Source organism: Eublepharis macularius, chromosome 2, assembly GCF_028583425.1.
Source record: "Eublepharis macularius isolate TG4126 chromosome 2, MPM_Emac_v1.0, whole genome shotgun sequence".
NCBI lineage: Eukaryota > Metazoa > Chordata > Lepidosauria > Squamata > Eublepharidae > Eublepharis > Eublepharis macularius.
In genome coordinates this window covers 125,425,203-125,451,453 of record NC_072791.1, presented here as the reverse complement: position 1 = coordinate 125,451,453, position 26,251 = coordinate 125,425,203, and the positions used below count along the sequence as shown (strand labels likewise).

Here is a 26,251-nt window from a genome sequence, read left to right as displayed (position 1 = left end):
GGGCTTTTTTGGATGATGGTGCCTTCCCTTTAGAATGTCCTTTGAGACTCACCTGGTACCTTTTCTTTTGGAACCAGACCAAAACATTTCTTATAACCCAGGCATTAAACGAAGGGGTCCTATCTTTTTAGCTGTTTTATGGTCTGCTTCTAGCTTGAGGACTGTTTTATCAATATAATTTTAGACTGGTCTATTTGCTTTGTGGTCTTTTATTGGTATGATTTGTTTTTATTGCCTTGTTTTTATTGTCTTAGTTGGCTTTGGTTTATTGAGAGCCACCATCGGCAGGTCTGGACAGGCAGCATACAGATTTTCTAAATAAATAAATAAATAGCTGCTAAAACTGTCATTACTATATCTAATAATAGAGTGGATGATTCATGCCAACTATGTCACCCATAGGTGTAACAATACTTTATTCATATACAGAAGTCTCCCTAGAGTGTGTGAGTAATACCCCTATCCCAGCTTGATGTGTATGCTGATGTTGCTCTAGGGGGCAAGATATACTGCGGACACTTGAATATGAGTTAAAAGGGATGGGAAATTGGACTGCCGGAAGCTCACAAGTGTTTATAGTATCTTATAAAAAGATTTTTGGATATGTGGGAAATTTTCCAAATAGTTTTATCCACCTTATATTGTACTGTATATCTTCCATACTGAACTGAACTGAATTAAAAATATCTTCAAATGGAAATTATAAGTAGTTTTAAGGTCAGTATGCACCTGAGATCCTATCCATGTACACTAACATACGAGTTCACTATTGACCACCCTAACTTGAGCACTTCAAGGTAATATTTTTGTAATACTAAACAAAAAAATAATTTACTCCTAGTTTCTGTATGGAGTGATAAACAGCCCAATTCCAGAAAAGTATGAACCTTGTTTATTTCTAAGAGCATCTTCAGGTATTACCAAAGCTGAATATAAGTTCACTTCTGCAGATGACAGTACTCTTTATAAGGTCCAAGAAGGAAATATGAAAGGTAATCTGAGCTCTATCCATCTCTTCAGTTTGTATGTTTACATGGCACATGTTTCCTTAGAAAGATGCTATCAGCTCAATATGGAATGACAAGGCTTTTAGCTAGCAGTCTTATACTCTCTATTATCATCCAAAGCCAATTTTGGCTGCAACTTAGGCAGCAAGGCTAAATAGCAGTGTCGTAACACTGAAACCAAATCCAAGCAAAATATAAGTGATGCTAATTGGTAAATCTTGGGGAATTATCTGTATTGGACAGGATCATACTGCCAGCTTGGATTCTTATTGATGCACTCTGTGTGGTACTGCTTTTGAAGGCTGCTTAGAAGCCTGAACTAGTGTAGAACTCCATGGCTTGTCTACTGACTAAGAGCCAGCATTGTATAGTGGTTACAGTATTAGACTAGGATCTGGGAGAACCAGATCCTATCCATGTACACTAACATGGCCCACCACTGTCCTGCTTTGAGTGGTGAAACAAGTAAAACTACTTTTGATTGCTACATGCATGGTGAAACATGCTAGCATTCCTATTAAGAGAAGGAAGTGCTAAGTGTGGGCAGAGATAACTACTTGCAAGAGGCGATAAAAGCAGAGCAAATTCAATCTTGACCTGCTCGTGCTAGGCCTCTTTGTAGCCAAGCTAGGTGCAAAGTATTGACAGGCAACAATTTAAGATACTGTGCTAATGTATATAATGTGGAACTATTAAAGAACCAACTGCAGATCATGATTTAACTAGCTATATAGTTAGTTTAATTGTTGGCATTCAGACAATCAATTAACTATGGTTAGTTAAATTAAACCACAGTTTTTTATTACATCTGAACTGAGCCATCATTTTTGTTCTGTTGTTACATTTTAACTGAACATTTATTTTAATAGTGTTCTTATATTTGGCATTGTAACTATTATATTGCTCTTTTGCAAATCTTTTCACTTGTCTCTTTCAACAGAAAAGTTGTTTATTTCTTCATAAATTCAAAAGATCAATATTCATTTCCAGGTCACAAACAGCATGATTGTTCATTTTCTGTCCTGTTTTGGTGCAATTTATGGAAATTCTAAGTAGGAACTGTGAAAATTTAAAGCACACTTTTTATTTGTGTAACCTGCAGTATTTCAAATGGTTAAAGATGGTGCAATTGATTGTATTTTAAACATGTATATGTACATTACACAGACATTTCTCACACTGGAAGAATGGTGATTTTATTCTCTAAAAGTGCAAGTAAAAAAATGAGACAGGAGTACTCTGTCTTACTACCAATTTTACGGTGCCATTGTAAGCCATTTTTCTAAGCCCACTGACTTCAAGGGTCTAACTCTGCTTAGGATGGCACTGTAAATCCTTTGAAGAATGCCTCTGGTATAATCCTAAGCAATTTCAATCAAGTCATATTGAACTAAACTTAACAGAACATTTTAAGATGGGTATATATTAATTAAAAGAAGGCCATCAATGTTCATGACTACATTTTTACATTGGAATAATTAAGAAACGTTCTAATTAAGTTAAATAGTTTAACCATAGGTATTTTTAGTCTGAGATGTTTCATTTCCTAATTAAATGAAGAAATATTAGCCTAATGTATTTTAGTTACTAGAAACATGCTGACTGCTGCAGGCAGACATAGTTCTCATTCAAGAGAAGAGATCTAAATCTCTTCTGGGCTAGGAAGCCTAGCATGTCAGCAATGATTCAATCAATTATCATAAAACAAGATATACACTGCTTGTAAATGACATCAAGTATTTGTTATATCTTTCAACTCTAAAACCTTCTGGGAAGGGGACCTGGGGACCTGGGGAAGGGGAGCTTGCCCTCAGGGTGGGGTGTGGGGTAAAAAGAGCTGGAAAGTCCCCCCAAAAAGGGAAAATGGTGTTCCTGCCAACAGCTGAGAAACTGCCTTGACTGCAACCCATTATCTGCCCTTCCAAAACCCTGGGCAGTAATCTGTGATACTCTGATAAAAGAAAGAAGGACTGTATCTGAGAAAGATTAACCCTTACCTTACATTTGTGATAGATGAGCTGATAGCTCTGTGGGAAATTACTGAGTTTAAAGTAAGAAAGTAATGGCTAGGATTGTGCACTTTGGGTTTCCGATTCGGGTTTTTAACCTGAATTGGGCCTGAATCGGAATTATTTGGTATTTCTGAATTGGCCCCAGCATTGCTGAGATGATTTGGAAATACCAAAGTAAAGCTTTCTAAGACATGGTTGTTGTGGGTTTTCCGGGCTGCATTGCCGTGGTCTTGGCATTGTAGTTCCTGACGTTTCGCCAGCAGCTGTGGCTGGCATCTTCAGAGGTGTAGCACCAAAAGACAGAGATCTCTCAGTGTCATGAGCTGTGATCTCTGTCTTTTGGTGCTACACCTCTGAAGATGCCAGCCACAGCTGCTGGCGAAACGTCAGGAATTACAATCCCAAGACCACGGCAATACAGCCTGGAAAACCCACAACAACCATCGTTCTCCGGCCGTGAAAGCCTTCGACAATACTTTCTAAAACACTTCGGAATGCTTTGGGTAGAGTGGCAGCAGATGCAACTCTTTTCTTCCTGTTTGCAAACAGCAACAAAAGCAATGCTTTAAGCTTCATGCTGTCTTTTTTTACCCAATGGGAGGAGGGAGGAGAGTATTGTAGTGACAACTCTCTCCTCTCCCTCCCATTGGGTAAAAAAGATGTCGGGAAGCTTGAAAGGAGCACTTTTGCAAACCACAATAAAAGTGCTGCAGCTGCTGCTGCTCTACCCGCAGCTTTCTGAAGTGGCTTAAATACCTGAATCCTGAAGCGGCAAGCCAAGATCTGGGTTTTTCCCACTTCGGTAAACCTGAAGCAGGAAAACTGATTCTTTTGGGGATCCACACCCCTAGTAATGGCACTTATTCCAAATAAAACCAAAAAAGTTTATTGCCTACCAAAAGGGAAAGGCGGTGGAATAAACAAGGACTTAATTTGAAAGTCAATCTGAAATCAAGCAGAATCCACAAAAGCAAAATAGAGAGAATAAAATACAAAACACAAACTAGTTACAGTCTCTAACCTCTTAAAAGAATTACGGCTAGTGTGATGAGCACAACAATCCACTTCTCAGTCTTCCAGTAGCATTTGGGAACATAAAAAGGCCAGCAGCTTTGGAATCTTCTTTTATAGATCATTTTGAACAATGGCACTCTATCATTTTTCTACTGGGAAATTGAGGCTCATCCAGCTCACCTGGTCAGAAAGGCCAATTAAAAGCCATGGGGAAAGCTCTTCAGAGGTTGTTCAGCTATGTGAGCTGTATATTGGCACTGTCAGACTTTTGGGCATCTGTGTCAATCTTTCTGGAATATGATATTCACTCCCCCCCCCCAAAAGGCTTCCTGCTGGCAACAGCACCCAGGGGTTTGGTGAAACAGGCCAACCATTTCATCTTAGTTTTAGAGGAAAAGAGGGACTTTAGGGAGGGGTGACTGGCTTGTCAGCTCACCTTTAAGTAAGAAAATAAATTCTAGAAAACATCTCTTTTTATCCATTTTTATTTCACTGGGTAAAATTTATTAATCAGGGGAAAATCTCATACCAATGTCACTTCTTTCTGTAGAATGAGAATGCATTTGCTGAAATCCAGGAATTGGTCGTGTTGTGAGATACCAAACAGCATGAAGAACATCTGTTGCATGTATTCGATTGTGATCTAAAAATTAGAATGGTTATATTTAAATATTGCCATTATATGTATAATAAGGTAACAGATGACAGTCAGGTTTTTTTATCTGCATGTTATCCCTTGTAAGTTACAGTAGAAGACTTACTGGAGAATCTTATGAAGAGTTACACCGGTCTAAATCCATTGAAGTCAATGAGCTTAGGCTGGAGTAACTCTGATTATGATTGCACTGTGAGTTGTATAATGATGATAAAAACTGTGGCTTCTATGAAGTGATAGGTTGCATTTATTGGGACATAGAGTTTAGAGACTCAAAGGGTTATGCACTGCTGACAGGATAATAAGAACAGAATCATAAGGTCTCTAGGATAAAATCTGAATGGAAAGATAGCACACGAGACTGGAAAATGGTAAAATGAGCAGAGGTCAAGGTGGATGAACAAAGAAAAGAACTACATTAAAAATTTTCTGAGAAGCAGGAACTAAAGAAAGAATGGGTAAAGGAAATAATTGGGTAGGAGAAAGGAACAGCACTAAAGGAAGTGGGAGGAAACTGGAAAAAAACTTTTAAGTGTATCTCGGTAGAGGAATATATTGATGCTGCCATCCATTATAGTGGATAGGAAAGGGGAGCAAATATTTTGCTCGTAAGGAGTTCTAGCCCCTTGATATTCTGTGTGTTCTTCTGTAACTCCTTCTGCTCTAAGATATCCTTGAGATGATTGCAACCTTAATCTGCCTTAAGTCTCAGTGAGAAAGGTGCACTATAAATACAGTGCACACAAATATGGGTATGCCACATTGGTAGGATGGGCTAATTTTCCGATTAGATCATGTGGGTCCTGTAATCCTAGAAAGCAAGTTTGCAGGGGTTGGAAAAGATTGGGAAGGAGAGGATAGAATAAGAGAAAGATCCACATCCATTAGTGCATTCTGCTGATAGAATCACTGGACATTAAGTCATTGATTTATAAAGGAATTCTGACATTAGCCATTTCATTGTCAACTCCTTTCCTAGAATTTCCTAACAATGAATTTGCTTTCTACTCCCGAGTTTCACCTTGAGTTCTCTACTTCTATTTTCCACACTCTCTCTGCCACCCCTTGGTGTATGTATGTGCAAAATGAAAGAGAAAAATAGGTGAGCTTTGGGCAGCAGAATCCTGAGGCCTGCGGTGGTGAACATGCTTCAGTGCAACTGTGATGGCAACAACATTCCCTAAGGACTTTGGCAGGAGAGCTGCACTGGCAGCCGAGCCTGGCGGCTGTCAAGAATAACCGCCTTGCTGTTCCCCAGACAACCCTGCCATGATTCGCTAATGCCTGCGCTGCCCCAATAACAAGCACACGAGTGGCAAGCAATGGCACAGCCAATGCTCGAGCCGTGATCCTCTCTGTTCACCAACACCTCCATTTGGTGCCCTCCCCACCAGGGAGCAGGGAGCCAGGGACCATGCACTCCTGCAGTCACAGCAACCACATTGGAGCACCTGGCTAGGAGTGACTGCCCAGTTGAGCAGCAGGTGGGGCATGAGATCCCCTCCTTGAAAGTGCACCCCACAGAATGGGGGGGGGGGCGCTGTGGAAACTGCCCCACTGGAGGGCAGGTACCTGCTGGAGTGGCTGGCTGAGGTGGCCCCAGGGTCCATCATGGGAGCAGCCAGTGGGAGCAACCTCCCCAGGGGATGGGGCTGTGGCCTACTGGGGGGAGGGGGTTGTGAGCCCAGCAGGGTACAGCCAGAAGAGAATGCTCCCTAGTACCCTGCCAACACCAGCAGAATCCACCAATTGCCGGGAGGCTGCACTTAAGAGCTCTGGGGGTGGAAGGGGAAGGCATAGCCAGTCCATGGGCTGGGCCAGGTTTACTGTAGCCAGCTACCTATGCCACTCCACCGCTCAGCAGAGAACAGGCACACAGGGCAGAACAATCCCTGCGATCAGGCTTGTTGCACACCAGCAAAGGTGTCTGCTTTGAGAGGAGCCTTGCTCCGTGGGGGGGGGGGCACATTGAAGGTGCAGACGAGGTGTCCGCCCACCCAACCCCCATGTCGGTCAAGGGCAGGCAGGTAGCTGAAGCAGTGTCTGCTTGCAAATCTCCTCCCCTCCACCACTACTGCTCCGGGAAGCATGCACCCCCTCCATGAAAAGTTAGACCAGAAAGGCTGTGGGATTTGGCAAGGGTTGCACTTGCAGCCCCCAGCACTCAGGATTTGCCACCCAAGTCTTGGAGAGGCAGTTCCCAAGCAGGGGGTGGGTTCTGAAACAAATGACAAGAATGCCCATTGCAAACAATGGAACAGGCTGGAAGGCTTTTTGGATATGATGGGAACCATGAATGCCCATCGACATGCAGTGGCTCCACTGAAATAAATCGCTGCATTGGAAAGATGTGAGGAGAATGCAGGGTGAATGCTGACAGCCGTGCTGTAGTGCTGGGATGATGGCCCCCAGAGTGAGATGATGGCCTCCAGGATCTGGGAAAGTGCTCTGAAGGTCGTTATCCCTTCCCTGGTGCGAAAGACCCGAGGTCGATCCCTGCCTCCACAAACAGCAAAAAGGAGTGTGGCCTGGCCATCTGGGGGAGCAGCCTCAGAGATCCCAGAACGTCGTTCCATCTCCCCCTCCAGCAACGACCTTGTCCCTCGCACGCACTGGACTTCTGGCTTGCTTATCAGATGCCAGCAGTGCTGCCCGAGAATGAGAGTCTCCCGTGACCCCCCCTGCAAGACACACAGGCAACACCCCAAGTCCCACCTTGCTGCCTGCAGTGAATTTGAAGGGGGGAAGAGGGGAGGGAAGCTGGGCAGGGCCGGAGTCTCCAAAGTGCCACTGGACACCTGCTCTTATTGGCAGCGAAGCCATACAAAGGCATGGAGGCCCCTGGAGCCTCTTTGGGGTCGCCCCATTCTTACCAGCCAAAAGCCAACCCTCCAGGATGTGTGAGACAACCCTCCAGGATGTGTGAGAGGGCAGCTCTAAGGGGAAGCAAGGGAGGGGAGGAACTTCTATCATCCACAGGCAAGCAAACAGACAGGGAGGGGGCTGTTGTTCGACACAGACTTTATTGAACTGCCAAAAATAAAAAGGATTTCTGGATGCATGTTGCCAACTTCCCTCGCCCAGACAGGGAGCTGAGCCTGTTTGCACAGCAGTCGGAGCTGCAAGATCCATTCCTCATGCTGACTTCTCAGGAGTAAGGTGGAGATGCGGTCTACTCGGGGAACTGCTTCTGGGGCTGGGTTTGAATGGCAGTCGAGGCAGATTGCTTGAACAGCCATGCTTCTCGGGCTCCCTGACAAATTGTGTCCAAGTAGTGTGAACAGAGCCCCTGTATGGGCTACTGGAAGCCCCCCCCCCCTCCATGCAGCTCCATCAAGCACAGCTCCTTGGGCAACTGCCTCTTTAGCAGGCATGAACTATGCCAGCTTGTGGGCAGGCCCTCCCCCATCAAACGTCAACCACAAAGACTGGCATGGGGGGGGGTGAGGGAAGAGGGGATGCTGATGTGAACAAGCAAGCTGGGGCAGCCACCACCCCAGCTCCTTATACCATTATTATATAATGCACACAAAAAATACAATTTTCACTGGTATAATACTGATTTGTAGTAATAGTGCTTTGCAAATATATGACCAACAAGATAATGATATATTGTGACTCAGCAGAAGAAACAGCCTAATATAGTAAAATCTTACTCACAGGGAATGTCTCGGTAACCATTTTCTAGTGCCTGAAAGTACTTCATGAATTGCTGAGTTGGAATTTTGAAAATTTCAAATAATCCAGTGTCTTGAAACAATGCATATGCAACCTAAAAAAACAAGGCAATTATTTTCAATTCAAGGAATGTTAAAGCACAATTATTTATATTTTAGATGTTTCAGAATATTTTAAACATATTTTCAATAAGTCAAATTTAGCAGGTATTTACTATTAATACCTTATTAATGAGATTTTGTGACTTCTTTTTAACCGCAGAAACTGGGTTGTAAATTTATTCAAATATGTTTTTTCTGCTCTCAAGTAGGATTGCCAACTTCCAGGTGGGGCTAGGAGAATTAAAACTGATATCCAGTCCACAGAGATCAGTTCCTTTGGTGAAAATGGCTGCTTTGGAAGGTGAACTATATGGCATTATACCCTGCTGAGGTCCCTTCCCTCATTGTTTCTCATATATAATCTAAATAAAATTTACTAATAATGCTCATAACTAAATAGGCATATTTTAAACTCTTCTGTATAATTATACTCAAATTTCATAACAGCTGCATTCCACCGAGCCCTCTGAAATCCTGCCTCTGGGAGTCAGAAGAACCTCACAAACAGCATGAGGGGCAGTGTGGGCTTCTGCAGTAAGACGGAAAGTATTGAAAGTTGTTCCCTCTCTGACAGAAAACAGCAGATGGACACCACCAGTTATTTGCAGCCTGGAAACAAGTTTGGAAATACCTGCTCACTTCTCCTTTTATTTAATGCAAGTCCCCCACTTTCTTTCTTTGTTGGCCTTTATAGTATGAATTACATCTCCATCAATACTAACCATTAGTCATTCTAATAAAATCCCCTCTTAAACAGCATTTAAAAATCAATTTCAAACCATATTGGACCTTCAAAAATTCAGTAATCAATAACATAAAATTAGGCAGAGACACTTGCCCTCTAAGTCCTTTTGATTGATGTCTATTTCTTTAGCTTGCAAGCAAGCCTGTGAAGGGTTTTAGTATGACCTTATGGCAACTTGTAAAGCTAATTCTTTAAATCCAGGCAATTTTTTTGTTACTTTACACAGCAGAATACGATTATACAAAACTACAGCAGAAATACCAGTAATGAACAAAAGTTTCCAACTGCTTTCTTGCTGTTTCTAAACCACACTCAGACATAAATTTTCCATAGTAAAAACTTTTCAACATTAATAAACTTGTACAAATTAAAGCAACATAACTGTGTTACTTTCAAACTACTGCTGTGTGTATATCTCTAAACTGTTCAGCACAAGCTTGTATGTAGTGAACTGAACATACATGAGCATGACATATTCATTGGTGCAACAAACCTGACTAAGGATTCTTCCAGATTTATCTCTCATTTTTTTAACAAGATCAAATATTTGAAAGTTCCAGTTGTCCATTTTTTCCATTAAAGAATCATAATCATCTATTACCATCAGCTCTAATGACGGATCTTCCTCCAACTGTATAAAAGAAAGTGAAATTTCACCCGTTTAAAGTAACAAGTCAGTGAAGCATTATTCTGCCAAAATGTTGTGCAACAAACTAAAAACTTGCAAGTTAATATTTACAACAAAATATGAATTACATTATAGATATTATTGTAATACGCTTACATCAAGTTGTTTGTTTTTAGTCTGATCCATTTGATGATTCTGAGTTTCTAATTCTCCTGTTCTATTTTGTTGTTTCTCTGTATGGTGAGTAAGATCTTTTGGAATTTCATTATTTCCATCTTCAGCTTAAAAGTTAAAATAAAACTAACATGTTTAATCAATATCAATTTTTTAAAACATTTGACAATTATTTAAATACAGAACAGGAATCTGGAAATGGCTCACAGGTCAGTATTTATTTATTTATTTACCTTAGACTTTTATTCTGCCCTCCCCACAAGCGGGCTCAGGGCAGATTACATCAGGTTAAATTACATTTCACTTCAATATATGATGAAGGCATACATCTTGGCTACTCATAATAAACACTAGTTTTGCCTGTATCACAGATAAAAGTGTGCAAGCACCGAGTCATTACTGACCCGGGGGGGGGGGGGGATGTCGCATCACGATGTTTTCTTGGCAGACTTTTGTTATGGGATAGTTTGCCATTGCCTTCCCCAGTCATCTACACTTTACTCCCAGGAAACTGGGTACTAATTTTACCGACCTCAGAAGGATGGAAGGCTGAGTCAACCTTTAGCCAGCTACCTGAACTCAGCTTCCATCAGGATCGAACTCAGGTTGTGAGCAGAGCTTGGCCTGCAGCACTGCAGCTTACCACTCCATACCACAGGGCTCTCTGTATCACTGATATATATTTCTGTGTTGTGAGAAAAAGCATGCTAGAACAACATTTTATCCTTTTTTAAATATTCCCATAAGCTCCACCTAGCAACAATATGTCATCACTCTTGTACAAATATTTTTCACTTAACAATATAACAATGGGCTATCTGGGGAAATAACTTCATGGTCCCAAATGGTGAGTTCTCCCTTTCCGTGGAAAATGCTGGTGATAGAACCTGGCATCTTCTGCATGCAAAACGTGCTACCCATGAGACACCATGTTATTTGAAGGAGACAAAGAAGAGGTAGCCCTTGACAGCAAACCTGTTCCTCCCCATAGGGCATTGTCTATCTGAACTGAAGAATTCATAGTTTTCCAGAGGTAAATCTAGCACTGTGCCTCCCAGTATCCTGGGCAGGACAGCTAATTCCAGCCAAGGATGTCTATGAGAAAACAGCAGCTGAAGCTAAAATAGTCAACAGCTATGATGTGCATCTCTTTGTGTATAAGGAGCCGTCAAGGCACAGCTGACTTACGGCAACCCCATAGGATTTTTATGGCAATAGAGTCAGAGAGGTGGTTTGCTGTTGCCTGCCTCTATGTAGTTACCCTGGACTTCCTTAGTGGCCTCCCATCCAAATACTAATCAGGGCCAACCCTGCTTAGCTTCCAAGATTTGACGAGATCAGGCTAGCCTGGATCAACAAGGTCAGGGTACAGACTATGATTGTCGTAGCCAGCCTTGGCTGGGCTCTCTACCTGCTGGCAATTCCTCCTCAGAGGATGAGGGGCTGGAAGAACCAGCGGAGCCAGCAGAACCCCCCCCCCCATGCAGTCCCTGAAGAGCCATGCAGCGACCAGCAACCAAGTCCCTCAGCTCAAGCTAGAGAGGGAGAAGGGTGGTGCAGAAAGGAGGAGGAACTGGCACCTCGGAGTTCCAAGCCTCTCGAGCCGGCAGCAAGGCAGAGGGCTCAAGCAAGGGAGGCTGTCTGGGAACGGTGAAGGAGTGTGCGCCTGCAGGCTGTTGTATTCCTGTACAGTGAAGCCAGTCTATTTCTCTGATCCTGGAATCCATTTTAAGTATGGAAAGCACCAGAATATTATTTTTCACTGTCCCACTGGAAACATTCCAAATGACACGTTCTCTGAACAGAAAAGAACAAGTAATGTTTGCTTTTGCCGATGTTTGCATTAGCTTCTGTGGACAAAGACAAAAATCAATAATGGAAAGAAGGCCAGATTTGGTCAAAGATGTCACAAAACCTAGTAGAAGGGGGGGGGGCTGACGGATAACAAACGCAGAGGCTTATTTCAAACGGACAACTTTTTTTCTTTTTCTGACTCTTAAGATTCAAGACGTTAAAACACAGTAACTTTCACATCTACTCTCATGTCTGGAGAAGGAAAACACTGTACACACACTAGCAGTCATGAGAACACAATTAAAGAGAGGAAAATGAGGAAGATCCACAGCAAGAAAGATCCTTTTAAGACCCTCTTCTGTTTTCAAGAAGAAACAATGACAGTCCATCTGCAGAAGCCAGTCCAGTATATTCAGAAATGCTAGTCCAAGTCACTTAGGAACACTGCCTTAATTATAACATCACGCTGACACTAACTACATGATTGTTTTGCTGGAAAATGATTTAAATAAAACTTACTGAAATTCATGTCCAGGCCTGTGTTGTATCCTTGCTCTCTCTTCATTTGGGAAAAATCTGGCTTAGTTGAAGATATGTTAAAGATCCCCCCTTTCGCATAGTAAACTGTTGGCTAAAGGCAAAGCTAACAGATTTGGCAGTGGTGGATGGAGCTGGACGCCGAGGGTGAGGCAAGGCAATCAAGTGAAGGAGAAACACCTGGCCCTCATCTTCTTATGCCGTCCTGAACATATAAGGAGAATGCTGGGCAGGATCCAGCATGGGAGCAACATCGTTCACCACTCCTTGCTCCCAGCAGCTCGGCTCCTGGAAGCTTCACCTCTGCCTCGTACCCTGCCCTCACTTGGATAGACCTCCTGTTTTCTGACTTCAGCTTTGTCCTCGACCACTCCTTGCTTGTCTCTATGTTTGACTGACAACTCGGCTTTCCGACTTCAGCTTGGCGTTTGGATTCTCGTTTGCTCGCTCCACTGATAGACTGACTTACTGGCTCTCGACCCTAGTGTGTCTTGGACTCTCACTCACTTTCTCCCTCGCCCAGCCCTGCTTGTGACATGTTGCTCCCACCCCAACAACAAGCAGCATGGACACGGGAGCCGCTGCTGTGCTGGTAGCGCAAAACCAAATGCTACAGCAGAGGGTTGACCAATTGACTAATGCAGTGGCCGAACTTCAGCAACAGTTGCAGCAGCAAGCCCAGGCAACGCCATCCCCGCCCAAGTGCCCAGTAAGCCCACCAGAGAAGTTCACAGGTAGTGTGGAGGAATTTCCTGCCTTCCTCACCAAGTGCCAGCTGTACATTAGCCTGCGCCCAAGAGACTTTCCCAATGACCGGACCAAGGTGGGCTTCATTCTGAGCTTATTGAAAGGCCAAGCGGCCAAGTGGTCTATCTCCCTGCTCCTTGAGTCATCACCGCTGTTACAGGACTACACTGGATTTGTGGAGCGGCTCCAGCAAGCTGTTGCAAACCCAGTCAAGGCTGAGAGCACCAACAGGCGTATCCGCCTCCTCCGCCAGGGTTGGGGTTCAGTGGCAGCCTACTCGGCAGAGTTCCAGCTTCTGGCCCAGGACCTCTCATGGAATGAGGCAGTGCTGATTGACCAGTTCGTGGAGGGCCTGTCTGATGAAGTTGCGGATGAGCTGGCCCAGACTGAACGTCCATCCACCCTCCAAGGCCTGGTGGTGCTATGCCAGTGCATCGACCAGCACCTGGAGGCCCGGAAACAGGCGTGTGGTGAGGTCTCATGGCGGATGGGTCCTCACAGGCCAGTGCCTGTAGCTAGCTACTCCTCCCCAGCTGACCCGGGAGCGGCAGAACCTGAGGAACCCATGCAACTGGGAGGCGCACGACCACGCCCCACAGCCGTGGAGAAGGCATGGCGACGCACCCAGGGGCCTGTACTGCCTGTACTGTTGAGGGGCTGGCCATTATGCCAACGCCTGCCCGGAGAAGCACCGTCCAGAGGTAGCAGCAAAGCCAGGCCCTGGCTCACAGCAGCCCATGCGGACCGCGGGAGGCATCTGTACCAATGGTGCCCTCGACGTTGGGGGGAGAAACCTCCTTCTCCACCTAGAGATTTGGTTGCCAGACGGAAGATGCCTGGAAACAACTGCTATGGTCGACTCTGGCACTTCTCGGAGCTTCATGGACCAAGAGTTCACCCACCAGCACAGCGTCCCCATGTGTGAGAAGCAAGTTAGTTCCTTGGTGGAAGCCATAGATGGGCACCTCCTGAAATCCGGTCCAGTAACCCATGAGATGAAGATTGTGGAGATAGTCACGAAGGGCCACCGGGACCGACTCCAGTTCAATCTGGTCTGCATGTCGCACCTCCTTGTCATGATGGGCCTGACCTGGCTCACAAGCGGTAACCCCCTCATTGACTGGAAGTGCCAGGTAGTCCAGTTTCCTTCCACGAAGCCGGTCCCCTCAGGGAGACTGCTTGCCAGTTCCAGCACAAGCCCTCAGGGAATCTCGCTTCCGCCCCACTACACCAAATTCACAGATGAGTTCGAGGAAAAAGGAGCCGACCATCTGCTGCCCCACCGGCTGTATGACTGTGCTATTAATCTGATGCCTGATAAGCCCCTACCAACAGCCCGCCTCTACTCCCTGACTGAGCCTGAGCACCTGGCGCTCCAGGAATTCCTGACTAAGAACTTACAGCATGGTTTCATCTGGCCCTTCACCTCTCACACGTCGCTACCGGTCCTGTTTGTGAAAAAGAAGGGAGGGGAGCTCAGATTGTGCCATGACTACTGGGCCCTGACCCAGATCACAATCTGGGACCGTAATCCGCTACCCCTGATTCCAGAGCTCCTGGACCGGCTCCGGGGAGCTACCCGCTTTACCAAACTCGACCTGCAAGAAGCGTAGAATTTGATCCAGATTCATGAGGGGGACAAATGGAAGACTGCCTTTGGGACTTGCTATGGCCATTTCGAATATCTAGTCATGCCGTTTGGCCTGTGTAATGCACCCTCAGTCTTCCAGAGGTACATAAATGATGTGTTCCACGACCTGTTGGACCACTACGTCATTGTGTACCTTGATATCCTGGTGTTCTCCCGGAACCCGGCCAGGCATACTGAGCACATCCGGAACATACTCCGTCAGCTAAGACAACATGGCTTGTGTGCCAAGCTCAAGAAGTGTAAGTTTGACCAGACAGAGGTAGAATTTCTGAGGCACCGTGCCTCCGCCCAGGGCCTCCAGATGGATCCAGCCAAAGTCGACGCTGTGCTCTCCTGGCAGGCTCCCAGGAGCTAGAAGGATGTCCAGCAGTTCCTGGGGTTCGCAAACTACTACAAGCAGTTTATCCCCAAGTTTGCTGAACTGGCGGTCCCACTAACCCAGCTTGTCCGACTCTGAGTCCCCTTCACTTGGACCCCAGAGGGCCAGCAGGCCTTCCAAGCCCTGAAGAACCATTTCGCAGCCAGCCCCATCCTACGATACCTAGATGTGAACCGGCCTTTTATTATATTATTATATTGTCAAAGACTTTTTATTGTTGAAACTGATGCCTCCGACAAGGCGTTAGGGGCCATCCTGGCGCAACAGGACTCCCCTGAAGGTCCGCTACACCCGTGTGTACTACTCTCACCAACTCACCCCTGCCGAGTGAAATTACACCATTTGGGAGAGAGAGTTGCTGGCCATCAAGGTTGCGTTCAAGACCTGGAGGCACCATCTGGAAGGAGCATGGCATCCAACCATTGTGCACTCAGACCACCACAACCTGGAGCACCTCCAGACCGCCTGGAACCTGAACCAGTGCCAGATCCAGTGGGCCTAGTTCTTTGCCCAGTTCCAGTTTACCATCCACTAGGTCTCTAGTGCGCAGAACAAACAGGCGGATGCCTTGTCCCAGAAACCAGAGTTTGCCCAACAGGATGAGAAAACCCCTGCAGCCACCACCATTCTTTCACCCGAGGTCTTTGTGGCAACAGAAGAGCCTACCTCCCTGCGACTATGAGTCCAGCAAGTCCAGCAGGATGACCTGTGGGCCCAGCGCATCACTCAGCTTCTGTGTGACCCAGCCCAGCTGGACACACCTGGGTGCTGCCTCCAACAGGACCTTCTAACCCACAATGACTGGATCCATGAGGCCCCTGGGTTCCTATGTCGGGAGGTGCTGCAACTGGTTCATGATGCCCTGGCCACGGGGCACTTTGGGCGGTACAAGACCCTACACCTTCTCTCCCAAGAGTTCTGGTGGCCTCAGGTGCAGGGCGATGTAGCCCGGTATGTACAGTCCTGTGAGGTGTGCCGCTGTGCCAAAGATGTCCTTGGGAAACAAGCCGGCCTGTTGCAACCCCTGCCAACTCCAACAAGGCTGTGGGAGTCGATCTCCTTGGACTTCATCACGGACCTTCCCCCGTCTTGGGGGCATACCTGCATCACCATAATAATGGACCTCTTCACCAAGATGGCGCACTTTGTCCCTTGTCCCGCACCACCAACAGCTAAGGAAGCCGCACGCCTATATCTGCACCATGTCTTCTGTTTACATGGGATTCCTCAGCACCTAATCTCAGATCAGGGGGTGCAGTTCACCTCCCACTTCTGGCAAGCTCTCCAGGCTCTCCTTGGCACTCCTTGGCCTGTTGCAACCCCTGCCAACTCCAACAAGGCTGTGGGAATCGATCTCCTTGGACTTCATCACGGACCTTCCCCCGTCTTGGGGGCATACCTGCATCACCATAATAATGGACCTCTTCACCAAGATGGCGCACTTTGTCCCTTGTCCCGCGCCACCAACAGCTAAGGAAGCCGCACGCCTATATCTGCACCATGTCTTCTGTTTACATGGGATTCCTCAGCACCTAATCTCAGATCAGGGGGTGCAGTTCACCTCCCACTTCTGGCAAGCTCTCCAGGCTCTCCTTGGCACCCGCATCCACTTATCCTCCTCACACTACCCACAGACTGACGGGCAAACGTCCTCTTGTGTGACTTCGATGTTAAGAGTGTATCAACATGTTTAGACCTTTATAGCAGGCAGCTCCGACTGGCACCAAAGTGGAACTGAGGAAGATGCAGCTGGAATTAACTAGTCCTTCTGTGTCAGGTGCTGAACATCCTGGCAGAACCGAGGAAGCCTGTTCTGGGCTCTGTCTTTTTTATCAGCAGCATTATGATCAGAGTCAGCAGAGTTTTTCAGGACTGACTCCTAGAGCTGTTTTAAGCAGCAATGCCCTTCCATGCCATTCTTTGGGCATGAATTGCTTGCAGACCACACACTGTAATGTGTCATGGCCTTCACCCAGACAGAAGAGGCATTTATTGTGCCCATCCAATTGGGCCATCTTTGACCCACAACATGAATACTTCTTGAAGAGTGCCTTAGACACCATGGAATCGAAGGCCCTAACTCACATAAAGTAAGATGGATCTGAGGAGCAGAAAGAAGAGACATCCTTCTTCAGCAACAGAACAAGAAATAAGTGAGAGAGCCGCTTGTCCCACCTTTTATAGCTGAGCCTGGGAAGAAAGTATGCAAAATGCATCTTGCGCCTCTAGGAGCTTTAAAATGTCAGTGGCTGGCCTGTGCATGCACAGATCAAATGTGGGACTGCACAAGACACAACAATGAACACAACTGTTTTTGTTGCGACACTTAAACATCTTCCATCCAGTTGTTAATTTGGATCTATGTTAGAGAACATATTATGAGACCAGGTTGTGTGGGGAACAGGAAAATTAGTTATTCAACACCACCTTTCACCTGTGCCATATTTAACCTTAAAAATGGCTTTAGAAACAGCCTATAATGGAGTCTGCAGATCAAGGGGCAAAAGACATCCAATTTGTAACCCAAAGTACATAAGATCTCAGAATGCAGGCATCGACAGGCAGTCCAAACCCAGAAGGGCAGGGGACCATGCAGTCAGCCGAAAGCCTTATCACCTCTGTGGAGACTGCCATCACCCACAGACTTGTAGGTCTATTCATTTGAATGCCACTACTGCAAAAAGAAGACATTTAGAGAAAGTTTGCCTTAGTAAAGCAAAAAGAGGGTCTAAGTCTCAAAGCCTATTACAGACCTCACCACTTAGAAGAACCCTCAACTACAAGAGATATAGCAGAAGTTGATGAAAATGTTTACAATATTAAGGCCACACACTGATTTTATCATAGTGACTTCTACCATGAATAGGAGAACTGACCGATTAGAAGTAGACACAAGTGCTTCTGCCACTATTATAGGAGAAGAAACATTTCAGGAACTGGCCAAAGGTGGGTCAAGCATCCAGATGGAGCCTACAACAGCAGTCCTTAAGACAAGATGGTGACAAGATTCCATTTTTGGGCTCTCTGAAAGCAGGTGTCACCTGTGGTACCCAAACTACCAGGCTACTACTCCTGGTAGCTCAGGGCCATGTGCCAGGCCTATTGAGGTGAAATTGGCTCCAGATCTCAGGACTGGATTAGCAGAATATTCTGCAACCCATTAGCAAAGTATCACAAGGCTGCCTATCTGAGATACCCAAGTGATATGTGGCAGTATTCCATGATGAACTGGGGGAGTTCAAGGAATGGAAAGTTCATATTTAATCTGTTCCTGCAGGAAGGCTTAAGTTTTGCAAAGTCAGAGTTGTTTCCCTTGCACTGCATGCCAAAGTGGAGAATGAACTAAAGTATTTGGAAGCAGGTGGTGTAATACAACCAGTCACCTATTCTAAGTGGGCAGCTCCAGTTGTACCAGTTTTGAAGCAGGACAAGTCAGTCCAAATATGTGGAGACTGTAAGTAAATAGCCAAACAAGCTACTAAACTGGAGAGCTACCCAATTCCTACACTAAAGGAGCTCTATTCAAAACTCTCTGGACATGTCACATGACTATCAACAGCTAGTTTTGGCAGAGGACTCATAGGAAATAGTCACAATCAATACCAACAAAGGGTTGTACATGTACAGCCACTGCCTTTTGGAATCTGATCTGTCTGAGCTATCTGTTAAAGAGTTATGGAGGGCCTCTTAGCAGGACTAAGCAATGTTGCAGTATATCTTGATGATGTCCTGATTACAGGACCTACTGAAAGAGACCACCTAAGGGATTTGGAGGAGGTCCTCAGATATTTAGCAGCACCTGGCTTACAAGGAATAGATGTGTTTTCCAAACCCTGAAGTGGTACATCTTGGGCATAAAGTGATGGCATAATGTCTTCAATGATTAGATGAAAAAGTGAGAGTCAGTGTTGATGCCCCAGCCCTTCTGATGAGAAGAGCTGAAAGCCTATGTAAGTCTTCTAAACTACTATGGGACATTTTTATTCAACCTTGCAGTCTCCTCAAGAAAGATAAAAAATGAATATGGTGGCCTCTGAAGCAACATGCATTCCAAGAATCTAGACCACTTTTGAAATCGGCAAAACTATTGGTCTGCTACAATGCTTTAAAACCTCTCACCCTCACCTATGATGCCTCAGCTTATGGTTATAGATCCAGAGGAATTAGCCGTGTTAGTCTGTAGTAGCAAAATAGTAAAGAGTCCAGTAGCACTTACAGTAAAGTTGGTTAGTCTTAAAGGTGCTACTGGACTCTTTACTATTTCACCTTATGGTTGTATTATCAAATGCCATGCCAGGCAACATAAATAGGCCTATTTGTTTTGCATCTCATTCACTTTCCCCTGTAGAAAGGTGGTAATCCCTCTTCTACAAGGAAGAGCCAGCCATCATAGTTAGAGTTAAAAAATTCCACCAACATATTTCTGGCCACCCATTCACCATCCTAACAGATCTTAAATTTTTGCTGGATTTGGGGAATTGAAGAATGTGCCACCATAGGTCTCTGCTAGACTTCAGCAATGGGTTCATACCTTGACAGCTTATCAGTATTCCATGTTGTACAAACCACGATCAGCTATTGCAAATGTAAATGGACTTGCCTACCTTTATCTGACCAGCCTGAATATCCACCTATACTAAAAGAAGTGGTCCTTTTACTCCTCCAGTTAGAATCAAACCCTGTTACAGCACAACAAATTAATACCTGGACCAGTAAAGACCCAGTTTTATCATGAGTTTGTTAAGTGGTATTTAATGGCTAGGCAGCAGGTTCTTGTTCAGTGGGAATGAAACCATACTATACTAGGAGGAGATACCTGAGTGTGGAAGACAGATTTATTATGTGGGGGATGAGAGCAGTGATACCATCCCAAGGCCAAGTTATACTTCTTGAGCAGCTACATAAACCACACCTGGGCATGACAAAGATGAAGGTAGCAGTTCAAAGTTACATGTGGTGGCCCAAAATGGATGCTGCTGTAGAGGATGGTGACCTCCTGTTCCACACTGCAAGAACTCAGGGCTGCTCCACCTCATACACCCTTATGTCCATGAGAATGGCCTGGTCACCCTTGGATGCAGCTTCATATTGATTATTTTTTACATTTAAGGGGGGCATGGTATTGGTGTTAGTGATTGCACACTCCAAATGGCTGAATTTCTTCCCAATCAAACTGGCTTCTTCATCTGCCACCACTGAAGAGTTCTGTACGTTATCCAGTATCCATGGACTTCCACATAGTCTTGTAACAGAGAATGCCTCTGGGCCTCCTTCAAATACTGACAGGGCCCAACACATGAAAGAGCAATCGTCTTCCATTTTGAGCATGTGTAATGCTGCATTACAAGCCCCATTTTAAAGGTACAACATTCCAATCTCTTAAAGGACCAGTACCACAGGACTAAAAACCCTCACAAGTAAGATGAGAAATCCATATTTATATTAAGCCCAGCCGGGCTAATAGTATTCAATTTGAAAATCCACCAGGTTTCTTTCTGGTAGAGTTCTCTCCGTATACGATTTTCCTCTTTCTGTTTACTAACAAATAAAACTGTGTAGCACAAATCTCGTTCTCCGTGTTTTTGTTCAAGGTAGTGTTCAACTAAGGGAGCACCAATAACCTGGTGGTGAATCCTCGATACTGCCCAGCACAGTTCAGAACATATTAAAAGAGACTATGAGGGTCCGGCAAGAAAGCTGAAGGACCTGGGAGCACAGGTTATGATTTCATCACTTCTTCCTGTTGAGGGCCTTGGTTTAGGAAGAGAGCAGAATATTGGAAATAAATAACTGGTTATGCAGATGGTATCATCAAGACAGGAGGGCTTTAAACTAATTCCTGTGGGGAAGGGAGAAAAAAAACCCAACTAGTACGATACTGGTTACTGATGATAAGAGCACTAATGATCAGTGGGTAAGGACAAATATGAAGCACTTCAGGCACATTAACCACAGATTCTGATGTCTCTATACAAATGTGCAAAGTATGGGAAACAAACCAGAAGAACTTGAAGACTTAATACAGGAAAGGAACTATGTCTTAACAGGCATTACTGAAACTTGGTGGGATGAGACACACAAGAGGAATATTAATATTGAGGGGTACAACTTGTTTAAAAGGAATAGATCAATAAGGAAGGAGTAGCACTATATCTCAAGGATGTATATACTTGTGACAAAATACCTTAATCTGAGCATGGAAGGTCAGTTGAGAGCCTCTGAATAAAAATAAAATGAGAAAGAAATAATAGTGATATTATGGTGGGGATCTGCTACAGACCACCAGACCAGGTATAGGATGATATACTCCTAAATTAGATTACAAAACTTTCAAAGAGATGGAACATAGTAATCAAGGGAGATCTCAATTACACTGTTAACTGCTGGAAGTCAAACTCTGCTAAAAACATAATATCTAATAAATTCCTGACTTGTCTTGCTGACAACTTCATCTTCCAGAAAGAAGAGATGAAACAAGGGGGTCTACTATTTTGGACTTAATTTTCACCAATGGGGAAGAACTTGTTGATGAGGTGAAAGTAGTGGGCACCCTGGGTAGTAGTGACCATGTAATTTTGGAATTTAAGATCTTGGGTAAAGGAAAAGATGAACATAGACGTACAGGTTGGATTTTAGTAATGTTAATTTTAAGAAGCTCAAAGGCATGCTGGGGAGAATCCCATGGTCAGAAAAAAACTTAAGAGAAAAAGGAGTTCAAGATGGTAGGAGTATCTTAAAAGTGAAATGTTGAGGCACAATCACAAACTATTCCAATGAGAAGGACAAATGGGAGATACCTAAAGAAGCCAGGATGGCTCCATAAACAGCTTTCTAAAGATTTGAAAATTTTAAAAGACACATTTAACTTAGAAGGAAGGCTGTATAACCAAGAATGAATATAACCGACTTGCTAGTGCTTGTAGAGAGAGTGTTAGAAAGATTAAAGCTCAATAGGAGCTTAGGTCCTTTTCGCACTGGGACTTTAAAGCGTTTCAGTATCTGTTCTACTTCCCATGTTTGCAGGAGTTTCACACGTGCAAGATAGTCATGGAACATAGTACCAATGTTTGTCCGCAATAGCCCCAATTTTTACCCCTATGGACATACTACAATTGTATTTTGAAGCTTCTCCTGTGTTGTGTCTGGCCCAATTACTGTCAGTGCGAACGCTGCTTCTGCTTCTCTTCTCCCCCCTCTCCTTTTCCAAAGGAGCTGATTGGTCTATACGGAATTAACCACTCCCACCCTCCTCAGCTCTCTGAACTCCTTTTCCACCATTTTTATCAGTAAAGTGAAGTACGGGCATAAGGCTGCTTCTCCATTGGCTTCCTTCCTCCTGGGTATGCATGCACTCTCTTATTTTTTTCCAAAGCCAGGAACAATTTCTTTTTTTTTTTTGAAAAATTTTTATTGGGTTAGAATCCATTATTTCCACATTTACATTCAATTTTCCCCAATTTTTTCATCTCTAACCCCCTCCCTTTCCCCCCCCCTTTTTGTTGACTTCCAACAGCTTTCCAACCCTTTGTCCCCTTTCCCTTACTTTTATTAGCTTCCTCTATCTAAAACAAATATATATTCTCCATTATTCTAAGCAGTACATCCTTAACTATTTTTAACATTATATGCCCAAACTGTAAGCCTTTGTTTCCATCTTAGATAAACAATTTATCCCAATTTTTCAATTTCAGGTATTTCTATATATCATAAACCATATAGATCATACATTCGTTTATATCAAACAATTTGACTTATTCTCTATATATATTACTCATTCTATCTTTTTATAATAGTTCTATATATCTCTCCTCACGTAGTCAATCAATTTGACCCATCTATATCTTCAGACATTCAGTTTGGTACAAAACTTGTCAGAAAAAAAAGAAAATATTGTTAGTTAATCGCTCCTTATATTTAGTCCTTATAATTAATTATTTTCTCTATGTTCTGTTTGTTAACCTATATATATCTATATATATGTCAATCTATTAATCTGACTGCTTATTAATTCACATTTATCTCTTCTCCCCCCGGTAAAGTCTCCCCCCTCTACTTCAATACTTCAGTAGTTCTCAAACTGCCACAGTTTTCCTCCCACCTCCCATTTCTTCTCCAGGTATTGTTTCAGCTTCTCCCAGTCTGTGTTGAACTGCCCTGAGTCCAGATCTCTCAATTTTCTTGTCATCTTGTCCATTTCAGCCATATACAGCAATTTGTAAGTCCAATCTTCAATAGTTGGCACTTCTTGTACTTTCCATTTTTGCACATACAAAAGTCTAGCTGCTGCTGTCATATAAAATATCAACGTCCTGTGTTGGGCTGGAATTCCCTCCATTCCCAAGTTCAGTAGCAGGAGTTCTGGGTTCTTATTAATTTGAAATTGTAAAATTTCACTCATTTCTCTTATTATTTCCCCCCAGTACTGCCTGGCTACCTCACACGACCACCACATATGATAGAGGGAGCCCTCATGCTTCTTACATTTCCAGCATTTATTAGAAGTATTCAAATTCCCTAGCGCAATCTTCTTTGGTGTCATGTACCAACGATAGATCATTTTATAAATGTTCTCTTTGATATTAATACATGTCGTTGTCTTCATTGTAGTTTTCCACAAGTGTTCCCATGCCTCCATTGTTATTTCTTTATTAAAGTTTATAGCCCATTTCACCATTTGTGTTTTAACTATCTCATCCTCGGTATACCACTTCAACAGTACTTGGTATACCTTGGATATTCTTTTCTTATCTTCTTTAAGAAGGGTCTGCTCTAGTTCCGAATTCTCTATTCGTATACCTCCCTTTACAGAGTCCGAATTATATAAGTCTCTGATCTGTCTATACTGGAACCAATCGTAGTTAGGTGATAGTTCCTCTTGTGTCTTTATTCTAAGTTTGGATGCTTCAGTTTTAGTTATTTCTTTATACGTTAAACATTGTTGTTCATTATCAACAGCTCTCGGGTCTATCACCTCATATGGAACCACCCACAAAGGGGTTCCTTCTTGTAGATAAATTCTGTACTTCTTCCAGATTATGTATAGACTTCTCCGAACAAAGTGATGCAGGAACATCGAGTTGACCTTTACTTTGTCATGCCATAAATATGCGTGCCATCCAAATATTTTTTTATATCCCTCTAGGGCTAATAATTTCTTGTTCTTTAATGTCATCCATTCTTTCAACCAAACTAGGCAGATTGCATCATGATAAAGTCTCAGATTGGGCAGTTGCATTCCGCCTCTTTCCTTTGCATCTTGTAAAACTTTCACTTTCACTCGAGGCTTCTTGCCTGCCCAAACAAAATCTGATATTTTCCTCTGCCATTTTTCAAATTGTTTGGAGTCTCTGATGATTGGTATTGTCTGTAGCAAAAACATTACTCTTGGTAACACATTCATCTTAACTGCTGCAATCCTGCCCAACCATGACAAATTCAATCTATTCCATTTAATCAAGTCTCTCTCTATCTGAGTCCATAGTTTTTCATAATTGTTTTTGAATAGATCTATGTTCTTTGCAGTTAATTCGACTCCCAAATATTTCACTTTACTTGTTACTTCACAATCCGTTGTTTCCATTAACAATTGTTGTTTCTGCTTAGTCATATTTTTGCATAATATCTTTGACTTCTTTTTGTTAATGAAGAAACCTGCCAAGTCTCCAAACTCCTTGATCTTATCTATCACTCTTGGCAAAGCCAGGAACAATTTCTAATGTTGCTGCTTATTCCCTGCTGGCTTTAAAAGCCAGGAAAGGGACAAATGGCTGTTTTTCCTTTCCTCCCTCAAGGGTATATGCACACTCCCTTTTTTTTTTTTCAAAGTTAGGAATGAGTTAAAAGGTTGCTGTGCTGTAACATTACTGCTCATTTCTCCTGGCTTTAAAAGCATGAAAGGGTTAAATGGATGCTTTCCCCTCCCTCATGGCGTCTTCTGATAATGCCACCCCCCCCAAGCGTTTTGCACAGCTGTTTGCAAAACAAAGCAACAGGAAAGTTGCTGGGAGGGGATGAAGCAGTGGCATTTTAACCTGTTTCTGGCTTGGCTTTAAAAAAATAAATGAGAGTGGAACAAGCACAAAAAGTTTGTTTTCCCCCAGAACTCCGCCACCAATTGCCTCTCCAGTGGGTATGGAACAGCCCAATCAGTAAATAGAGGGTTTTCCCCCCCAACATTGCAATGTTACTATGCCTACTCAAAGTAAAAAAAAAAAAGTGTGACATGAACTGCAAAGCCCTCAAAACCTGAAACTGCTCCGAGGCTCCCAAGCCCATCTAAAATGAAAAACAAGATGCCAAATCAAAACTGCCTTGGACAGTATGGAATGTGGGGGTGCCATGCCGAAGCCATTGCGATTGTGGTGAATGCTCATAAATGATGGTTTAAACCATAGGTGCAAAGACGAGCGAGAGATACTAAACACAACAAAAAAGGGTTCATTGGTTATGTTCGGAGAAGGGAAAAGGATAAGGAAGGGTTAGGCCCACTGCAGGGAGAAGAAAGTGAGATTTTAACAGGTGATAAAGAGAAGGCAGAAAAACAGTGTTTCACTTTTTTGTTCGTCTAGGTCTTCTGTGCAGGCACACATGGGACTGCACACACGCAGGCCTGCCAATTTCAGAGATTTTCATAGCTCAAGATCACTAGGGAGCGCTTTCGCCTCTCAGCCGTCTTTCCAGCCGAAAATGGCTCCTAAGAGGCGGAGCACCCCCAACATACCCTCAGTCCTCTTTCACCTCCCTACAGCAAGGTAAGTACCAAGAGTGTTAGCGGGGAAGGAGGGAGGGCATGTGTGCCTGCATGGAAGACCTAGATGAACAACAGTTACAAGTAAGTGAAACCCTGTTTTTCATCAACGGTCTTCCTGTGCAGCCCCACATGGGAGATTACAAAGCTTAATACCTGGGTGGAGGTACTGTAGACTCGTCACAGAAAGACTGATTGTAGGACTGCTGTGCCCACCGCTGTCTCCTTTCTGTCTAGGATGTCCAGTGTGTAGTGTTTGACGAAGGTATCAGCTGAGGCCCACACCGCCACCTTGCAGATGTCTTGAAGAGGGACAACTTTCAGGAGAGCCGCTGACAACGCTTGGGACCTAGTAGAGTGGGCATGAACCTCCAGAGGGCAA

The 26,251-nt window shown here is 44.0% G+C and overlaps 1 protein-coding gene across 2 annotated transcripts in view; it reads right to left on the bottom strand.

The window, feature by feature from the left end:
- The window catches only part of PDE3B (phosphodiesterase 3B), a 177,838-nt gene that overhangs the window by 22,474 nt on the left and 129,113 nt on the right, over positions 1-26,251 (bottom strand). For both annotated transcript variants that reach the window (XM_054971440.1, XM_054971441.1), the window contains exons 8-11: positions 9,997-10,121; positions 9,706-9,843; positions 8,349-8,460; positions 4,563-4,676 (exon numbers count right to left, since the gene is read on the bottom strand). In XM_054971440.1, coding sequence (XP_054827415.1) covers positions 4,563-4,676; positions 8,349-8,460; positions 9,706-9,843; positions 9,997-10,121 — 489 coding nt within the window. The remainder of the gene's footprint in view (positions 1-4,562; positions 4,677-8,348; positions 8,461-9,705; positions 9,844-9,996; positions 10,122-26,251) is intronic.